This window comes from Tursiops truncatus, chromosome 19 (genome assembly GCF_011762595.2).
Source record: "Tursiops truncatus isolate mTurTru1 chromosome 19, mTurTru1.mat.Y, whole genome shotgun sequence".
Taxonomy (NCBI): Eukaryota; Metazoa; Chordata; class Mammalia; order Artiodactyla; family Delphinidae; genus Tursiops; species Tursiops truncatus.
The window spans coordinates 53505618-53526789 of NC_047052.1; the positions used below are offsets into that span (position 1 = coordinate 53505618).

At 42.4% G+C, this 21172-nt stretch overlaps 2 protein-coding genes across 2 annotated transcripts; one reads left to right on the forward strand and one right to left on the reverse strand.

The window, feature by feature from the left end:
* Positions 1-1638: 1638 nt before the first annotated feature.
* On the reverse strand, positions 1639-17449 carry LOC101329767 (uncharacterized). Its single transcript, XM_033845588.2, has 4 exons — positions 17255-17449; positions 14846-14936; positions 7986-8112; positions 1639-4485 (listed from the first exon to the last, which is right to left on the reverse strand). Exons 2-4 carry the CDS (start codon positions 14858-14860, stop codon positions 3158-3160), a joined length of 1470 nt encoding a protein of 489 aa, XP_033701479.1. The 5' UTR covers positions 14861-14936; positions 17255-17449; the 3' UTR covers positions 1639-3157.
* On the forward strand, positions 11697-12871 carry LOC109548673 (CDKN2A-interacting protein-like). Its single transcript, XM_019927345.2, is given in 2 exon segments — positions 11697-12081; positions 12084-12871. Coding segments are annotated over 2 exon segments (1173 nt in total).
* Positions 17450-21172: the final 3723 nt, after the last annotated feature.

The following is a 21172-nucleotide window of genomic DNA, read 5'->3' on the forward strand; positions in this document are numbered from 1 at the left end:
AAGTGCAAAGAGTCCCATATCCACATAAAAACTACACATTCAAAAAGCATATGAAAAGATGCTCAACATCATGGGTTCTTCCACTTTGCACAGCTCGTTGGAGCACCTATTTACTAGGTGGGATGCTGCCCAATGCATGAATCATTCAATAAAGCCAATTAGGTCTTTAAATTTGATTCAATTTTTGTACATCAATGGAAGTCAGAGTATGAAATTCACTGCTATGCTATTTGCACTACAGCCATCTGAGTATCCTGCAACAGAGTGGAGAGAATAACTCAAGTACAATTTATGAGTTTATAACCTCCAACTTGTATGTTATTTGATCCCATATTGGGAAGAAATCGTTATAGATTCTTTCAACACTGAGAACCTAACGGTGCACCCCTAGCTTCTGTTATAAGGTACTGAGGCAGGATAAAACTGTATTGGTAAAAGGAACATAATGCATCCAGGATTTAAAAGATGATTAAATTTTATTACTTAAAACAGGAGACCTATGGTACATTCTCAATAAAACAGTAGCAAAATGTAATGGCAGCAATTAAAATGTGAATCATAAACATACACATACTCCTGGTGCTTCTGATTAAATTTTACTCTGAAGATAACTGCTCTCTTCAATATCCAAAAATTAAGACAATTTCTTTCTTGGTCAGAAATGTAGACAACACATACGCTCATGCAATGGATAAAGTGATTAAGTTTTCTTGTGCATTGTTCCTACCACATCATCAGTCCCTAATAACCTGTCACTATCCTCCCACAAAAAGCCCAGTCCCTGCACGTCCTTCCTGCTTTGTTCATGGTCAGCTGGTAGAGCATTCTGCACTATACCCCCACTGGCTTATCTATGGAAGGGCACCCTGAATATAACCATGATGAGTCAAGTCACAGTTTTACACTATTCTCTGCCCCTCCCTGTTGCTAATCCACATGGTATTGAATGTGATAATTCAGGGTCCTTGTTTTTCCAGGGAACATGGATGTGCATGAACCACACCTAATGAAGTGGGCCCCCTCATGTTACTGATTCTTCCCAGAGACCATCAACAAAGGCCTGTAATGAAGAGATAAGATTATCTTCTCACCAAGGCCAAGCTCTTACGGCTCGCTACACAACAGGCCAAAAAATAGAGAGACTACTTTTGTGGGCAAGGAATAGTGATGTTATTCTGAAAGCCAGCAGACCGAGAAAACGGGGAACTAGCAATGCAAAGAATCACATGTCCTGAGTTAGAAATCAGGCTCTTTATAGTAAAGGGTGAGGGAGTAAAGTCCTGGTTCATGTCAGACTCCTGTGAAATAAAATTCAACTATTACGACAAGACAGGAATATTTAAACATGAATTCCTCTCGGCCCTTTGGCCTCCTCTCTCCTCCCACTGTGAACTGTGTATTTGCATTATGCATCAAAGCAAACCTCCCCCATCAGCAGAATACATACTCAACCATAAAGAGCAACATTCTCCTAGCATCAACAGGAAAACTCCTTAAAAGATAGCATTCCTTCTTGATCTTGTAAGGGTCACACGACCCACTGCAATGATGCTTAGATCTGGATTATGTAAACTGTCAATAATACGTCATGTGTTGTACCACTCTCTGTCTTACAAAACTTATATAACTGGGCCTTGATTTCTTTTTTTTTCTTTTTTTTTTTTTTTTTTTGCTGTACACGGGCCTCTCACTGTTGTGGCCTGTTCCGTTGCGGAGCACAGGCTCCGGACGCGCAGGCTCAGCGGCCACGGCTCACGGGCCCAGCCGCTCCGTAGCATGTGGGATCTTCCCGGACCGGGGCACGAACCCGTGTCCCCTGCATCGGCAGGCGGACTCTCAACCACTGCGCCACCAGGGAAGCCCACACACCATATTTTAACACATTGTGACTTGAAATGATTCTGCAGCATATAATATCTCAGGTTAACCTCAGAGAACTAAAGACTTGTTTATTCCGAGTATGCATTCTCTGATGTGTGGTCTGTTGAAAAAAGTGCTGAGAAAACTCAACAAATTCATTACATTTGTAAGAATTCCCCCAAACATGAGTTTTTTTGTTAAACGCTGAGAATGCACTGATTCATGAAGTTTCCACGTATACACTTTATAACCTGTATGAATTCTCTCATGACACCAAACTTACTGGATGTATCCATGTTTACAACATTCATAACATCTGAAATCTTGTTCTCCAACACAAATCCTGTGTTCCACAGTTTTGTTCTTCAGTTACAAGCCTTAGCACGCATATTGCTTTGTGTGCTTTCTCTTAAAGATGTGTACTCTAAAGTCCAGTGCATGGGGAGGCCTGGATAAAGCCTCGATTCACATTTCCATGGCTTCTCTTCAACATGGACTCTCTGCTGCTCCCTAATACGTGAACTCAACGTAAAGGTTTTGCCACACTCATTGCCATTTGGGAGTTATCGCTCCAGTAGAACATACTGTGATGTTTGGGTAAAATCCTTGCCACACACATTACATTTGTGCGGTTTCTCTCCACGATAAATATTCTGGTATTTAAGTACGAGTAAGCAATATATTAAATTTTGACACATTCATTGCATTTTAAAGAATGAAGTATTTGATGACCCCTGAGTTTAAGGCACAACCTAAACGCTTTGCAAAATTCAGTACATTTGTAACATGCTGTCCAGTGCAGACTACCTGATTATTGGTGTGATGTGAGCCATGAGAACAGATTTCTCACATTCATGGCACTGGTGAGGATTCTTTCCAGAACGCATTATCAACGGCCTGACCACATTAAATACATGTATCTGGGCTCTATCCAGTATGAATACTCTCAGGAAGCCTAAGATGTGAAGATTCATTACATTTTTAAGGGCTCTCACCTGTATACATCAGCTGATGGCAAGTTAGGCCTGAAAGCACACTTAAGAACTTACCACATTTATTGCATTTCTCACAGTTCCTTCCAATATGAATTCTGTCATGGATCATAAGGTAAGCACTTTGACTAAACACTTTGAGACACTCATTGCATTTGTAATGTAACACTCCAGTATGAATTATCTGATCATAAGTGAGGCTTACACACATAAAAGCTTTGCCACACTCATGATATTTGTATAGTTTCTTTTCTACTTTGAGATTTAAAGACCTTCCCACATGTAATACACTTACACAATTTCTCTCAGGTATGGATTTTCTGATGTTTAGTGAGGGTTGAGACCTCAGTGAACGCTCTTCCACACTCAAAACATTTGAAAGGTCTCTCTACCATATGTACTCTCTGATGACTTGTAAGGTGTGAATTTCGACTGAAGACCTTGCCACACTCATCACATCTGAAAGGCTTCTCTCCGGTATGAACTCTCCAATGAAGTTGAAGATGTGCTTTTTGACTAAAGGCCTTTCTACACTCATTACATGTGTAAGGTTTCTCTCCAGTATGAATCCTCTGATGTTTTGCAAGAGTTGCCTTTTCACTAAAGACCTTGCTGCACTCATTACATTTGTAAGGTTTCTCTCCGGTATGAATCCTCTGATGAGTTGAAAGGTGTGAACTGTAACTAAACAGCTTGCCACACTCATTACATTTATAAGGTTTCTCTCCAGTATGAACTCTCCGATGATCTGCAAGGTTTGATTTTCGACTAAAGACCCTGCCACATGCTTCACATTTATATAATTTCTTTCCTGTATGAATTATCTTATGTCTACTGAGGTTTGAGTAGCGATTAAAGGTTTTGTCACACTCGTTACATTTGAAAGGTTTCTCCCCAGTATGAATTCTCTGATGATTTGCAAGGGCTGTTTTTTGACTGAATACCTTGCCGCACTCACTACACTTGTAAGGTTTCTTTCCCGTATGAATGCTCTCATGAACTGCAAGGTGTGACTTTGTACTAAAGCCCTTGACACATACATCACATTTATGTAATATCTCTTCTGAATAGATTATCTGATTATTCCTGACAATTGAGCCATGACTAAAGGTTTTCCCACACTCAGTACATTTAAAATCTCTTTCCCTGTGTGTTTTCTGATCTTGTGTCAGTACTAAAGGATGCATAACATCATTCCCATATACATTAGAAACGTTAGTTTGGACACGAGGAGGAATTCTTTGAAGTGGTGAAAATGAGAAACTATTGTTGATGGACCTCTCAACTTCATTACATCCAGAAATTAACCTGTCAGTTTGAAATACCTGCAGTTTACCCTGAAAGTTTAATCCAAGCCTATTTCCAATGGGCTTGATTCCTGCATCCCTTCTACCATGTATATCTCTTCTATCAGTGAGATTTCCATTATGGGTTATAGGTATTCCTTTGTAATTTCTTTCATCATCTCTCCAATGACACTCAAAGTCATACATATTTTTCTGGATTTCCGTGAGGTAAAAATGTTTGATTTCACGACTTTTAGATCTTCCCAAGATCACTCTTTGAAATACTTCTCCTGGATCACTGTTCCCTTTGGGTTGTAATTGCTTGACCACATGTATTGGACAGATATCTACAAGACATAAAGAGCCATAGGGATAAATTCAAAATTAACTGTTTCATGTTGAATATATGATATTACACCAAAGGTAATACTTATACCAAACACAGTTGCAAAACTTCCCAACTATGTATTTTTTAAATTTTTTTAAATTTTTTTAAAATTTTGAAATTGCCCAACTATGATCTTAAAATTATTAGAAACACTAAAGCAATAGAATTGTTTACTAAAAAAAGAGTTATAAAATACAATTCAAATTGATTTTAGAGGAGACTACTTGCAAACCCGCTATGACAAAAACACTCACACAGGAAAAACGGACGTCAGCTCTCAAAAGAACGCAATTTTTCCACCATGACTCCAAAGCATGTACCAATTAACAGTAAACATACTGCTGTCTCTGAGAAAAATACATTATACTACAGATATATTCTGCATACCTGGTGTACATAAGTAAATGTTAATGAACACACAATATACTGTAATGCTAAAATATCCAAAACAAGCTTATCTAATAATACGTCGCTGTTTAGAATTATAAAACATATATACCATAGAGAAAAAGAATTCAATAGGACAGTTTTTATGAAAACAAAACATTTTTCTAAATATCTTCTACAAAATGACATACCCATAACAGGCATTCTGCAACATTAATAAGTAAAAAAAAACTTATAGAAATAATGAAAGACTTCAAAAAAATTACTAGATACAACATCAACATGCAAAAACCAACTGGGTTTCTAAACATTAAAAATGAACAGGGCAGGGCTTCCCTGGTGGCGCAGTGGTTGAGAGTCCACCTGCCGATGCAGGGGACACGGGTTCGTGCCCCGGTCCGGGAAGATCCCACATGCCGCGGAGCGGCTGGGCCCGTGAGCCATGGCCACTGAGCCTGCGCGTCCGGAGCCTCCGCAACGCGAGAGGCCACAGCAGTGAGAGGCCCGCATACCGAGAAAGAAAAGAACAATCAAAGCAATTCAATTTACAATAGAATCAAAAAAGAAGAGTACTTAAACATAACATTATACAAGAAGGGAAGGATTTGTAACTACTGCAAAATAAAGACTTCTGAAACATATTAGAGAAGACACAAATAAATGCAAAGATACCCCAAGTTCATGGATTTGAAGCTGATATTGTCAAGATGTCAATACTAGCCAAAGTTATCAGGATATTCAAAATAATCCCTAGTGTAATCCCAAATCCCAATACCGCTTTGCTGAAGAAACAGATGAATCAATCCTACAATTCCTGTGGAATTTCAGGACACAATGAATAGCAAAAAGAAGCTTGAAAACAAAGTCAGACAATTCACATTTCTTTATTTCAAAACTTTTTCCAAAGCTACACTAATCAAAGCAGTATGGTACTGGCATAAAGACAGAGAGACCTGTGGAACACAAGAGATTGAGGAAAATACTTTCGTGTATAAGGTCAAATGATGTTCCGCAAGGTTGTCAAGACCACATAATGGGGGAAGGGCAGTCTATGGAACAAAACGTGTTGAGAAAACTGGATATCCACATGCAGAAGAATTTAGTTGGACCATTACTGTATTAACTCAAAATGCTTCAAAGATCTAAACCTAAGTCCCTAGTGAATAAAACTCCTATAAGTAAATTTACAAAAAAAGATTAACATTGGATTCACCAATGATTTATCAGATGTAACAGCAAAAGCTCAGGCCAACAAACTAAAAACAGATAAATTGGACTACATCATAACTATTAACTATTGTGCACTAAACCATACTCAGCAGAGTGAAAAAACAATGTATGGTATAATACAAAATATTTGTAAATCATATATTCAATAATAGTTTAACATCAAGAATATTTATTTAATAAATAAATTTGTTGTTTTTTTTTTTTAAAAAAGAAAGACCCCAAAATTCCAACTATAGTTTGTGACAAGGAGAGACTCTCCATTGCCAAATGCCTGGAAGCTATCCTGCCATTTTCCAGTGATGTAGTGACATTCAGAGCCAAAGTATGTTGCAGAGAAAATAAGATCTGTGCTACTTCCGACTTGACAACTGACACCCTATATTCTCCAGTTAGAATTTGTTCTCAACCAAAAATAATATATTTTTCTTTGATAAGTGATCTTGGGACTTCGCTTGTGGCACAGTGGTTAAGAATCCGCCTGCCAATGTAGGGGACACCAGTTCGAGCCCTGGTCCGGGAACTAAGATCCCACATGCCGCGGAGCAACTAAGCCCACGCGCCACAACTACTGAAGCCCGCATGCCTAGAGCCCGTGCTCTGCAACAAGAGAAGCCACTGCAATGAGAAGCCTGTGCAAAGCCTGCGCACCGCAATGAAGAGTAGCCCCCTCTCACCACAACTAGAGAAAGCCCACGCACAGCAACAAAGACCCAACACGCAGCCAAAAAAAAAAAATTAAATAATAAAAATAATTTTAAAATTTTTTTAAATTAATAAAAATTAAATAGCAGCCGGTATTTTCCATCTTCTGATTATATCTTCCAAATACAACAGACATGAAACCAGGACAGGGTCAGGGGTTAGACACTAGAGGCATCAGCTTTGATCTATTTGGACTAAAAACTGAGCATCCAATAGAATCAAGTCCATAAGGAGAGAAGAGGGCTAGACAAGCCAATAACACAGCCCGCCTCATGCTCCTCAAAGTCAAGCAACAACCAGTTCACAGCAGCCAGATGATGAGGGTTGTGGATCTTGATAAAGACCTTGCCTTTGTCTCTATAGGAGCTGCAGCAACACTGGAGGGTGAAAGAATACATTTTACATTTGGAAGGATAGAGTGATAACTCGAGTAGAAGAAAAGTCTCCTCTGAGAGTTTAATAAAGAAACTTTGGTTTTCCCAAAGAACGCTCCACCATGAGAAGCGTTTCCCAAACACTATTAATATTGTGGCTTCCTCTCTGCCCTGAGATCACACTTTTGATACACCTACCCATTTGGTTTTTTTGCTATTTTCACACCACTCACCAGAGTCCTGGGCTCTTCCTCTTGCTCCAAAAATGGAGATAATGTTCAGATCAGAAAAAGAAATTTCTGCTTATCAGAACAAAGAAATGTAAATTGGTGTGGTTTTTCCAAAACCACAGCTCTTTGTTCAGCTGAGGAGTGAGGACATTACAGGTGGGTCAGGAAAAATATTTCACAAATTCATCCACCTCCTCCTTCTAAATGCATTGGGAACAGTGTAATACATATATCTAACACTCTTCCAAGAAATAGTCAGTCAAAGCCACAGGGCAGAAGACAAGAAATTGGATATCTTTTAAAAGTCTGCCATTGAGCTTTATACATAATTAAGCTCTTGAACAACCCCTAATGTAACATGAAATGGGCAGATCATCTGAAGAAAGGGTCAGTTTAAACTCGTGATGCCACATCATGTCTGTGTCAACAGGGCTTTCAGATCACATGAAAAAAACAGGGCCTCCCAAGAAGTACGCAGGGAAAAATGCAAAACACCCAAGGGCAGATCCCAACTTCTAGAGGGAAGTTATCCTCACCCACAGAGATCAGGTTCCTGTAGGTCTCCAACATCACGTCCCTGTACAGGGCCCTCTGACCAGGGTCCAGGCATTCCCACTCCTCCTGAGAGAATTCAATGACCACATCCTTGAAGGTCAACCATTCCTGAAATGAAAATACATTTCAACAACGGGTCATGAGAAGGGTTATCTTCATACAAAATGGGAAGATGAGAGAGGGGTAAGGATCGATTTGGTTCAAGTATATGTTCTGAAAGATCTGTGTTAAGGTATTTGGAGCAAATACTGTGTCCCTTATTTTAAATTCTTATGCTTTTTCATAAGAGATTATCATATCATCCAATAAATATGGATTTGTCATCTTTGTGGAGAATCCATAAAACATATATAAATAATACTAAACAACGGGTTGTCTATGCAGAAGTGTCAGATCTATGTTCTAAACACTGAGTGATATTCAATATTTAAATAAGTTACACCATGAGTGGCAGCTTCAGAGATGACAAAGTCCACAATGGCTTTAAAGAAAACTCAAAATCTTCAATTATGATAATGATAGAAGCAGCAATGACTAAAAGTGTTTGAATACTTCCTATAGACAAAACATTACTCAAAATAAGTACTTCACAAGCACGAACTTCTTATCAATATAACAGCTCATTCGAGAAAGATATGTTCCCATCTTACAGAGCAGAAAACTGTGTCAGAGACACAAAGAGAAACTTGAACCAAGTCAAGAAGCTAAGCAATGACACAGCAAGCACCTGAACTCAGGTGGTTGAGCACAGGAATTGAAGCTTAAAAATCAGTTAAGGAGAGCATTGAAAGTTCACTGACACTTTGTTATAAAGCGGAAACTAACACACCACTGTAAAGCAATTATACTCCAATAAAGATGTTTAAAAAAAAAAAGAGTACATTGACAGAGGGATCCCTGAGAAAAGCTTGAAAGACATTCAAGGTGAATGACATGGAATAGCATGAAAGGTCATTATAGATGCGGGCACACAAGCACATGCACATACAATGTTAGTAATCTTACTACTATTTAAACCATTAACATGATGGTGTAGAAAAATTCAAGGCCACGGAACATATATATGTATATATATATTTATACCTTGGTTAGGGCATTTCTTTCTTTTACTTTGGATTGCAGACACTTGCTTATGTATATGTACCTTAAATCATTAAAACAAGGATTCAAATCTGTTTCATCTCTTCATGTCTTCTATTACTTAAACAGGTCTTTTTTTTTATTAGTTATCCATTTTATACATATTAGTGTATATGTATCAATCCCAATCACCCAATTCATCCCACCACCAAGGCCACGGAATATACTGAAGATATAATTTCAACTGCAAAAAGATATATACTTTTGAAATCATGTCTTTTATCTAAATGAATGGCTTGCACATCCATGGCACCCATCACACAGATCAACACGAAATCAACTGGAACGAGAAGACTTATCTCTTTACATATTTCAGGACAATTTTTTTTATCATCGGTTTTTTTGTTTTCCACTAATAAAACATTGACACAAAATTAGAGAAGTTTAGTGTTATACACTATTTTCACAGATTAAGAAAATTATCACAGTGGTAAAGTTAAAAACTTCTTGGAGAATTAAAAATCATGACAAAAAAAGCGTATGGAAAAAATATATTGTTATTAAGCAAGAACATTTCACCAAACGTCATGAAAAGTAAACACTTGATACGTATCCTCTGTAATTACAGTGAAATAAAGGGGGCTGGCCAGGGCACCAACCTTTCACCACTGCTCAGTGTGCCTGAGCAGGGACCACTAGAGGAAGTAACAGGAGGAAAAAAGGAAGACCAAGTGTAAGAGACACAGAGAGAGTGTGTCAGACAGTTGGAAATGTGAACATTCACACATCAAATGAGACGGAAAAGCTAAAGGTGAAAGAAAGGAAGAAGATATTCCATGCTAAAGAGAGCAGGGCTGAGGATATTATATCACACAAAACAAAGGCAAAAACTGACAGAAGGCACAAAGGATATTATACAATCTTAAACGAGTCAATTCACTAAGAAGATATAACAGTTATAAATATATACATTAGAGCTTCCCCCCAAATGAAGCAAACGTTAACAGAAATCAAGAGGAAAACAGGGACTTCCCTGATGGCGCAGTGGTTAAGAATCCGCCTGCCAATACAGGGGACACGGGTTTGAGCCCTGGTCCGGGAAGATCCCACATGCCGCGGAGCAACTAAGCCCGTGTGCCACAACTACTGAGCCTGTGCTCTAGAGCCTGCAAGCCACAACTACTGAGCCCGTGTGCCACAACTGAAGCCCGCACGCCTAGAGCCCATGCTCCGCAACAAGAGAAGCCACCGCAGTGAGAAGCCCACGCACCGCAACGAAGAGTAGCCCCTGCTTGACGCAACTAGAGAAATCCCACATGCAGCAACGAAAACCCAACACAGCCAAAAATAAATTAATTAATTAAAAAAAAAAAGGGGGAAACAGCAGCACAGTAACAATATGACACTTCAATACCTCCATTTTACTTGAAGGCTATAACAAAAGAGAAATCTACACGGCTAAGCGGTTACAACAGAAAGGGAAAAGATCTCCACTCAAGAATTTTTTACATCTCAATGAAGCAGAAAGAGAACAAACTGAATCCAACTTTGGCAGAACAAAAGAGTTAAATAAGAAAGATTCAGGGCTTCCCTGGTGGCACAGTGGTTGAGAGTCCGCCTGCCGATGCAGGGGACACGGGTTCGTGCTCCGGTCTAGGAAGATCCCACATGCCGCGGAGCAGCTGGGCCCGTGAGCCATGGCCGCTGAGCCTGTGCATCCAGAGCCTGTGCTCCGCAACGGGAGAGGCCACAACAGTGAGAGACCCGCGTACCGCAAAAAAAAAAAAACAAAAAAAAAAACCCCACAAACAATAAATGCTGGAGAGGGTGTGGAGAGAAGGGGACACTCCTGAACTGCTGGTGGGAATGTAAATTGAGCCACTATGGAGAAGACTATGGAGGTCCCTTAAGAAAAAACAAAAATAGAGCTATCATATGACACTGCAATCCCACTCCTGGGTATATATCCAGAGAAAAACATGGTCCGAAAGGATACATGCACCCCAGTGTTCACTGAAGCACTGTTTACAAGAGCCAAGGCATGGAAGCAACCTAAATATCAACAGAATAATGGATAAAGAAGATGTGGTACGGGGCTTCCCTGGTGGCGCAATGGTTAAGAATCCACCTGCCAATGCAGGGGACACAGGTTCGAGCCCTGGTCCGGGAAGATCCCACATGCCACGGGGCAACTAAGCCCATGCGCCACAACTACCGAGGCTGCGCTCTAGAGTCCATGAGCCACAACTACTGAGCTCACGTGCCACAACTACTGAAGCCCATGCACCTAGAGCCCATGCTCGGCAACAAGAGAAGCCACCACAATGAGAAGCCCACGCACTGCAATGAAGAGTAGTCCCCACTCACCGCAACTAGAGAAAGCCCGCGTGCAGCAACAAAGACCCAAGGTGGCCAAAAATAAATAATAAAATAAAATTAAAATAAAGAAGATGTGGTACATATATACAATGGAATATTACTCAGCCATTAAAAAGAATTAATGCCATTTGCAGCAACATGGATAGACCTAGAGATTGTCATACTAACTGAAGTAAGTCAGACAGAGAAAGAAATATCGTGTGATATCACTTATATGCGGAACCTAAAAAGAAATGATACGGAGCTCTAGTACCCGGAGTCAGAATAGCTCCACAAGTGATGGAGAGCGATCTGTTTCCAGCCAAAGCAGCAGCAGCATTCCCTCTCAGGTAACAACGGTAGGGTCTGGAAAAATTTCTGAACCAGAAACTCCAGATAAACATGATTCAGCGTCCTTTGTTTCTTCGTTGTTGAAATCCAGTGTGAACAGTCATGTGACCCCATCTACTGATTCCAGAGAACAAAGTGGATCCCCGAAAAAGAGTGCTTTGGAAGGCTCTTCAGTCTCAGCCTCTCAAAGCATCTCAGAGATTGAGGTGCCCTTGTTGGGCTCCTCAGGAAGCTCAGAAGTAGAGTTGCCACTGTCTTCTAAACCTAGTTCAGAGACAGCTTCAAGAGGTTAACTCCCAGAACTAGTTCAGAGGCAAGTGCTTTGTCATCTGTTTCTAAAAACAGTTCCTCATCAGGCACATCTTTACTAACCCCCAAAAGCACCACCTCAGCAAACACGATGCTGACTTATAAAAGCACTTCACAGGTAGCTGCATCACTGTTAGCTTCCAAGAACAGCTCCCAGACCAGTGGCTCTCTGGTTTCCAAAAGCGCTTCCATAGCAAGTGTGTCCCAACTGGCTTCTAAGAAGAGTTCTCAGACCAGCACGTCACAGCTGCCTTCTGAAAGTACTTCGCAATCGAGCGAGAGTTCTGTCAGATTCTCTTGTTGCAAGTTAACCAATGAAGATGTGAAACCGAAGCAGCCTTCTGTCAATAGACTGTACAAAATGGTGGCATGGAAGCTGGTGGCCGTTGGTGACTTCAGTCCCAGCATGAATCATGGAGAGCTCCTAAACGCAGCTATCAAGGCTCTGAAAGCAACACTGGATGTGTCTCTTGTCCCACTAATAGAACTGGCAGATCTGCCTCAAAACAAGAGCTCTCAAGAAAGTATTGTTTGTGAATTGAGATGTAAGCCTGTGTATTTGGGCACTGGCTGTGGAAAAAGCAAAGAAAACGCAAAAGCAGGTGCACCAAGAGAAGCCTGGAAGTTATTTCTCAAGAAAAAGGTGGTGGTAAAAATATGTAAAAGGAAATACAGAGGCAGTGAAACAGAAGACTTAGTACTCCTCGATGAAGAGTCAAGGCCTGTAAACTTACCTCCAGCATTAAAACACACTCAAGAATTACTATAATACGTCCAAAATATCACTGCGTACAATATCTGGTATTTGAAGAGAAAAACTTGCTTACTTTTGTATAATATGAAACACAGGCTTTCACAAATTTTGTATTGCTTTTTTCCAGTTTTGCAGAAAATCTACATTCTAGTTCTCTTCACACAGTGGAAGTTGTAAATAACTTGTGAATGACAGTATACATTAAAAGGTTTATGCATTAACAGCATACCAATATGCTGTTTTATTTGCTGAAGAAAATACTGTCTTCTATTTCTAATGACACATTAGGTACAATGAATGTGTAATTCTGTAGTCTTAATTTTTGTACTACTTTGAATCTGGTGAAAATGTATTGTCTACCATGCTTTATTTTTCTAGCTGAATAATCCTTCACATCAAAGAAAAGGAGACCATAGTATTTGAATGTCTCAAAGTCTGTGAAGCTTAAGTTTTAAGAATGTTGCCCATAATGTTGAACATGTCTGTTAAAGAATAAAAGAGAAAATAGTTGCCTCAGACTAAAAAAAAAAAAAAGAAATCCAAAGATACAAATAAATCTATACTCATGGACTGGAAGTCTCAAAACTCTTGAAATGTCCAAACAAACTACCCAAACTGTTCTACATATTCAATGCAACCATTATCAAAATCACAATGGCAATTTTTGCAGAAATAGAAGAAACACAGGCCAGACACCACAGAAACTCAAGGGACCGCAAATTGCCAAAACACTCTTGAATAAGAAGAAAGATGGAGGCCACCCTTTAATTTTCAAAACATATTATAAAGTAATCAAGATGGTGTGGTACTGGCATAAACACAGATATATAAACCAATGGAACAGAAGAGAACGCTCAGAAATGATCCTTTGTATATATTTAAAATCTACTGATACTAAGGATGCTAAGACTACACAGTGGAAAAAAGACAGCTGCCATTAACAAATGGTGCTGGGAGGGCTTCCCTGGTGGCACAGTGGTTAAGAACCTGCCTGCCAATGCAGGGGACATGGGTTTGAGCCCTGGTCCAGGAAGATCCCACATGCCGCAGAGCAACTAGAGCCCACGAGCCACAACTACTGAGCTGGCGTGCCACATGCCTAGAGCCCATGCTCCACAACAACAGAAGCCCATGCACCACAACAAAGAGTAGCCCCCGCTTGCCACAACTAGGGAGAAGCCTGCGTGCAGCAAAGAAGACCCAATGCAACCAAAAATAAATAAACTAATTAAATAAATTTATAGCAAAACAAAACAAATGGTGCTGGGAAACTGGATGCCTGGATGTGATAAACAATGAAGAGGAAACCTTACCTTCATCAAACGTAAAAATTTCTCTGTGCCAAAGAACAAAACCAGCACAGTGAAAATACAAAATCTGAAGAATGAATGTGATGAAAGTGACTTAAGGAATTTCCACCTCTCAGACATTTAGACTGATTTCATAGTTTGAAACAGATGATGGAATAAAACACCCTCTATCACTGATGTCTGGTTCTGAATTTTTCCTTCTGTTCCCAATCATTAAGATTCTGAAGTCAGTGACTCACTCATTTAGCTTCATTGCCTTAGAAAAAGTCAGAACAAATTTCCCCTTGTTGGTCTACTCCCAGATTTTACCAGGTATTGTGCACCTAATAACTGACTTTCATGTGCAGTTTCTTTATCCTGGTTTACGGAGAGCAGACAGTCCATCCAGATGGGGCCCTAAACAACCCCTCCCACCCAATAGCACTGACGCTCTGCCTGAATCTGTGGGTGTGAAGCCCTGCCCAGCACTGCACCCAGTGGAGCCTCTTCACAAGTTCCAGGTCACTGGGTCATGGGGAGACGGGATCTAAGTGGAGATGACAGGCCCTGAGGGAAGGACCCGGGTGAGTGTGAATGTACAGGTGTTAGGCAGGATAGTTCAGAGTCAGAGATTAGCAAGTCCAAAGAATGGCATTTCAGGAAGCACAGGCAGAAGAAAAAACTGAGAATATGACTTTACCTGAGAAAGAGCCATTTCTGACTCCTTTTCTTTCCTCTCCCTCCTCTTCAGGGCTTCTTCCTCAGACAACGTTGAGTCTTTAGAGGTTGACCTTGAAAGTGGAAAACAGGCTGTTTAATGCTTGGAATCGACACACCCCCTTCCTGAGTCACCACCACACACACAGGGAAGCCCTCAGCATGTGGAACAGACGGTCCTCTGCTGCCCACTGTCCCAGGAGGGGCTCAGGACAGTAAACTCGTAAAAGACCAACAGGTGAGTTTTCCCGCCCTTTCTTCAGATCTCGCTCCCCTCCAGGTGAGGCCCTCACGTACCCAGCAGCAGTGGGCACCTCAGCGGGACCCGACGATCCCCTGCAGGTCACAGACCAGCCCTGATCCATCCCCACGCAGAGCAGAGCCCTCACCCTCAGCCCAGATCTCAGCCCTCAGGAACGGGGGGACCCAGAGTCATGATGCTCAATGCTGGATCCAGATTAGAATTAATGGGGGCACCTTAAATATTATTGAGCTTTGGCCTTACACCGACGATCTGAAGAAGAATCTCTCATTCGAGGGTACAAAACATGTATATGCAAAATGCCTCATCGATCTAATATGAAGCCTGGGTTGAGCACCACTCAGCAGTGGCAAGGCCAGCACAGCCCTCACTTTCTTTTTCTTTCCCAGCTTAACTGAGGTAGAATTGATGAGTAACAACCGTGTTCATGTGAGGCATATAATGTGATTATTTGATAGATGTATATTCACTGTGTAATAATTATCACAATAGTTTACACTTCCATCAACTTACAATTACCATTTTATTTCTGTGTAGTGAGAACACTTGAGTGTTACGCTCAGAGCAAACTCCAAGTATACAGAAACACAGTGTGATTAACTATAGTCTGCATGCTGTACATTAGATATACATGTGGTACTTTTTCATTTTACAACTGAACGTTTGTAACCTCTGACCAACCCCACCCCATTTACCCCACCATCCAACCCCTCCTAATACCCTTTATACTCTATGGCCCTATGAGTAAGACATTTCTACTTTCCACCTATAATATCTGCCTTTTTCTGTCATAATAATGTCATAATTTATGGCTGAAATAAATTTTCTATATCCATTCGTCAGACATTTTAGTTCTTTCTACATCTTGGCTGTTGCGAATAATACAGTAACGTTCATTGCAGTGCAAATATTTCCCTCGCTATACTGATTTCATTTCCCTTGGATATCTAGCCAGAGGTGGATAACATAAGCGGATAAACTTTAAGTGTTTTACATTCTAAAGCAACAAATTAAAATATCACAACTTAATCACCCATATCCAAAGAACTCACCCCCCATCTGTATCCAGTTTCCCCCTCTACCTGACTACTACGTGTTTCTATTTCATTCTTTATCTATCTCCCTATTTCTCTCTTTGTTCCCCTCTACTCTCCTGCTGTCTGCCCTGCTATTTATTTTATCACACCTGTCCTGCCCCACTACTCTGCAACTCGTTCCCCCTCTCGTTGCTCTTTACGCCCAACTTTTCTGATTGTCCTAAATATCCATATATTTCTGCCTCTTTCTTCCTCCATCTCCGCTCCCGCTCTGCCCTCCAGATTACATTCCTTCTATTCCTGTTACACTCCCACTCTATGGCACCCCAGACGGCTATGCTTCCTTCCTGCTCTGTCTTCCTCTGCTCTTCCAGTCAACACCTGTCCTCTGTGTCTCTCCCAGGACCACGATGCTCCGAAGGCCTTACGTCTAACTCTTTTATCCTCTCCCCCCACTCTCTGTGAAGTGCTCTCACCACTGCTGTCCCTCCTGCTACAGCTGACGCAGGGCCCCTGTCCCCATGTTGCTCTCCAAACCCAGGAGATCACACTCCTTTATTCACTTCTCTATTTTATCCACCCGCTACTTTAAGAGCTAAATCTGTTTCATTTTACTATCCCTTTGAGAACAATTTCCAGCGAGATGAACTCGTGAGGGAAGAATACTGGGTGTCACACGGTTGGCCCTGGTCACCTCCCCCTACACAGGGTGAGCGGAAGAGCTGACTAGAAGAGGAGGCTTGCGGAGCACAAGTACCGGCCTGAGGAGACGCGAGGACAGAGGCGCTGGGACGGAGGGAGAGGGTCTCCGGAGGGGGGTGGGGTCTCCAGAATCCCGGGACCCGGGAGAGGACGCGGCCTGTCCGGGAGCGCGGCGGCCGGCGCTGCCCTCTGGGGCGGGGGAGAGAGCGAAGCTGCGGGCGCGCGAATGCAGCTCGCAGAAGAGGACTTTACAAGGGGCAGGCGGAAGTAATAAAGGATTGTAAGCAGGATAATGTCGCGAAAGGCGGTGTCTCAGTGGACCGAAGGCCGAAAAGCAAAGGGCAAGGACCCTCACAAGCGATTTCAAACCCAAAGGAAATTAATACTCGACCTGTAACGGCGACTTCTGGATTTACTTGGGGCGGACGGCGGGCGCTGGGCTATTACGCCCGCAGAACCTCGGAGACCCTAAAGATGGAGTAAGGGGGACCGCGCAGCACAGACTTAACACTAGAAGGAAAAACTTAAGCTCCGCTGTGCGACCTTCACTCTCAGGTCTCCGCTTCCGCTTCCGTAAGAAACTGCGCACGCAGCGCGTACTTCAGAGGCGAGGCTTCTAGGCGGGACTTGGGCGGAGCGCTGAAGGTGAGAGGCGGGGCGAGGAGAGTCCAGGTCCGAGCCCGAGAGCCTGAAAGGCGGGACGGGGGTAGGGGGGGCAGTCAGGGAATGGTGCTTCCCAGTACTTTGAAACCCCTTAAGTTACTGGCTGTTACAGTTTTCAGGTAAAAGCTTACAGCTTTGGGGACCAGTTATGTTGGAAACTAGGATGTTTCCTCCTAACAAGTAGAAAATGATTTTAATAAAAAATTGTTTTTGCCAGCATGTTGCTCACAAGTCCTGCTCCTGAGGCTCAAGCAATTCAGTGGTTGGGAACTTGGGTCTCCAAGTGGTAGCTGTGGGGCAGTCATTGGATGTGGAACATTTCCTGCAATTAGTATTAATTTAAGCAGTTTAAGAAAACAAGAGCTTGACTTGTCTCTGTATTACAAACTAGAATAAAAAATACAAAACTCCGGGACTTCCCTGCTGGCGCAGTGGTTAAGAATTCGCCTGCCAATGCAGGGGACACGGGTTCGAGCCCTGGTCCAGGAAGATCCCACATGCCACGGAGCAACTAAGCCCATGCACCACAACTACTGAGCCTGCGCTCTAGAGCCCACAGGCTGCAACTACTGCAGCCCACATGCCACAACTACTGAAGCCCACGCTCCTAGAGCCTACGTGCCGCAACTACTGAAGCCCGCATGCCACAACTACTGAAGCCCACGCTCCTAGAGCCTGAGCTCTGCAGCAAGAGAAGCCACCACAATGAGAAGCCCGCACACCACAATAAAGAGTAGCTCCCACTCACCGCAACTGGAGAAAGCCTGCGCGCCACAAGGAAGACGCAAGGCAGCCAAAAATAAATAAATGCAAAACTCTCCCTGGGAAGAATGGGCCATTTCATACTGACACCCTGCAGAACAACTTATCCTTTCTGTTTCTTATTCAGCCAGGAGGCCAACTCAACACTGCTCGGTTCCAGAGACTCAGGGACAAAACCCAGGGTCTGGGCTTCCCTGGTGGCGCAGTGGTTGAGAGTCCACCTGCCGATGCAGGGGATACGGGTTCGTGCCCCGGTCCGGGGACATCCCACATGCCGCGGAGTGGCTGGACCCGTGAGCCATGGCTGCTGAGCCTGTGCTCCGCAACAGGAGAGGCCGCAGTGGTGAGAGGCCCGCATACCGCAAAAAAAAAAAAAAAAAAAAAAAAACACAGGGTCTGAGACTGGAGGACTAAGGTATGTGATAACTTCTGTCAGTAATGATTACTCTTTTTTTTTTATTTTTTTAAAAATTTTTAAATTAAAAACATTTTTACTAACCATTGCTTTAAAAAGAGCAATACATTTTTTAAAACTGATATAAATTACATTGTTCTTTTGTTACTGAGTATAAGCCCCTACTGCTCGCCACATGACAGGCCAACGATCAACAGACGAGTCGTTGGGACAAGGAGTAACGACTTTATTCAGAAAGACAGCAAACCAAGAAGATGGTGGGCTCATGCCCCCAAAGAACCATCTTGCCTGAGTTAGAATTCAGGCTCCTTTTATACTAAAAGGGGAGGCAGTAAAGTCAAACACTTCCTGGTTTCCATCAGCCTCCAGAGGGGGATGTGTCAATTTCTTCCTCCCTGCAGTCATTCACAGGTGGGCCTGGTCAGGAGGTTTCCTTTGAGCTAAACAAAGGTATTTTACCTTAAGGCTCATGACCTGGGAGGCTGGGTTCCCAGAGATGGGCCATTATGTATAATTTAAGCTTCTAGGCAACATCCCTTCAGTGATGAACTTGTAATAGAATACAAAGTGTTCTTCCCTATTACAATTCCCCACTGTCAATTTCCATCCCACAATCTTGTGGGAAAAGGAATGAAGACACTTCTGCTGAACAGAGGTGAGGAATATTCCTTAGAATCTTTAGTTAGTCCTTTTTATCTACAACTATTTAAACCTGATGAAACCTCTTAGCAGTTTCTTGTCTAATTCGTAACTGAACTTGGGGTTTTGGTTCCAGTTCAATACATATACTAAATTCCGGTGCTATTTCTTTGGACACAATTAAACAAATTGGTTGCCCCTTCTCCAATGGGCAATGGAGATGGAATTCCCATCTACTTCGGTTGGATGGGCAGACCTGTTGGAGGTCTACTCATGAATAAATAGAGCCCAAAGTTTTAATGTGATTGGCCACCGCTAGGTCTTTAGCATTTATAGATTCTCCTGCCTGGGAACACACCTGCAAGGCCTGCCATACAGTATTCTAAAGCGGCTTAATTTAAGCCTGCTTCTGGGAGCCACTGATCCATAGCAGAGCAACTGGCAAGGCCTCATCCCAAATTCAGTGTCTCTTGACATGTTTTAGCGATGTTCCTTTTTAATGTATGATTCATTTTCTCGGTTTTTCCTGTTGATTATGGTCTCCAGGATGAATGCAGTTTTAATGCCTTCTTCCAAATCCGGGGATAATATCCCTTAGAAGGGCTTTAACCACTTCAGAGATTTTCTGTCTGTGGGATATGCTTCCACCCATCCTGAAAAAGTGTCCACACAAACACTAGCAGGTTATCTGAAATTTCTTGCAGTTCAAGGCATTTGAGGACAGTCTGTTTTTCAGTCCTGGGTTGGGCAGTTTCCTCTGTGTTGAGTCCCCATCTGTGGAGGTCTGACAGCAGTCTTTGGGTTATTTTTAAGACCTTGCGGGAAAGAGCTTTGTCTCCTTTCCAGGGATTTTCATGAGCCCCATCTGTAGGCTTAAATTAAAGCGTGTTCTGGTGGGACTTCGATGTCAAGCTATTCTGGTGGAAAAACTTCAGGGTGAGGTCTATCAGAAAGTTAATCAGGGCTTCCCTGGTGGCACAGTGGTTGAGAATCTGCCTGCCAATGCAGGGAACACAGGTTCGAGCCCTGGTCTGGGAAAATCCCACATGCCACAGAGCAACTAGGCCCGTGAGCCACAGCTACTGAGCCTGCGCATCTGGAACCTGTGCTCTGCAACGGGAGAGGCCCGCACACCGCGATGAAGAGTGGCCCCCACTTGCCGCGACTAGAGAAAGCCCTCGCACAGAAAGAAACGAAGACCCAACACAGCCATAAATAAATAAATATTTAATTTTATTTAAAAAAAAAAAAAGAAAGTTAATCAGCTCATTCCCCACTGTCAATTTCACCCCCAACTTCTGTGGGGAATTAGGTGCCTCAAGTCCAAGGGAGCCCCTGGGCCTCTTCATTCAGTGTTCCTCTCTTTCTACCATGAGAGGTTCTTGTCTTTTATCGTTCTTCTTCTGTTTTAGCCGAGGGCAACCTTCTCCAATGTTCCCCCTCCTTCCAGTAAGCACATTGTTCCTTCCCCAGTGGGCACTCACCTCTCTTCAGGTTACTCGCCTTCCGGGAATCCAATGCCACTGTCAAAAGAGTGGCGTGTCGTTTTGCATCTTCATTTTTCTGTTGTTCCCTGTTGAACACTTTAAAAGCAACATCTACCAACTGAGGAGGGTTCACTCCAAATGTACCATCTAATTTTTCCAACTTTCTCCTGATATCGGAGGCACTTTGCCCCAAAAGGTCAAATGTACTATTCTAATATTTTCAGGGGCCTCAGGATCTGCATTAGTATGACGTCTGTAGGCCTGAGGTCTTCATTTGTTTTGCTGAATGTTGCTCAAACTCTTTTGCTTTGGTTTCCCTTTTCAAGGCCCTGCCAAGGTGCAC

Excerpts from the sequence above, each read along its gene's own strand:
- LOC101329767 (XM_033845588.2), bottom strand. Across the intron at positions 4,486-7,985 it reads CAGGAACCTGATCTCTGTGG|ATATCTGTCCAATACATGTG; the intron begins GTGAGGATAACT and ends TATGTCTTGTAG.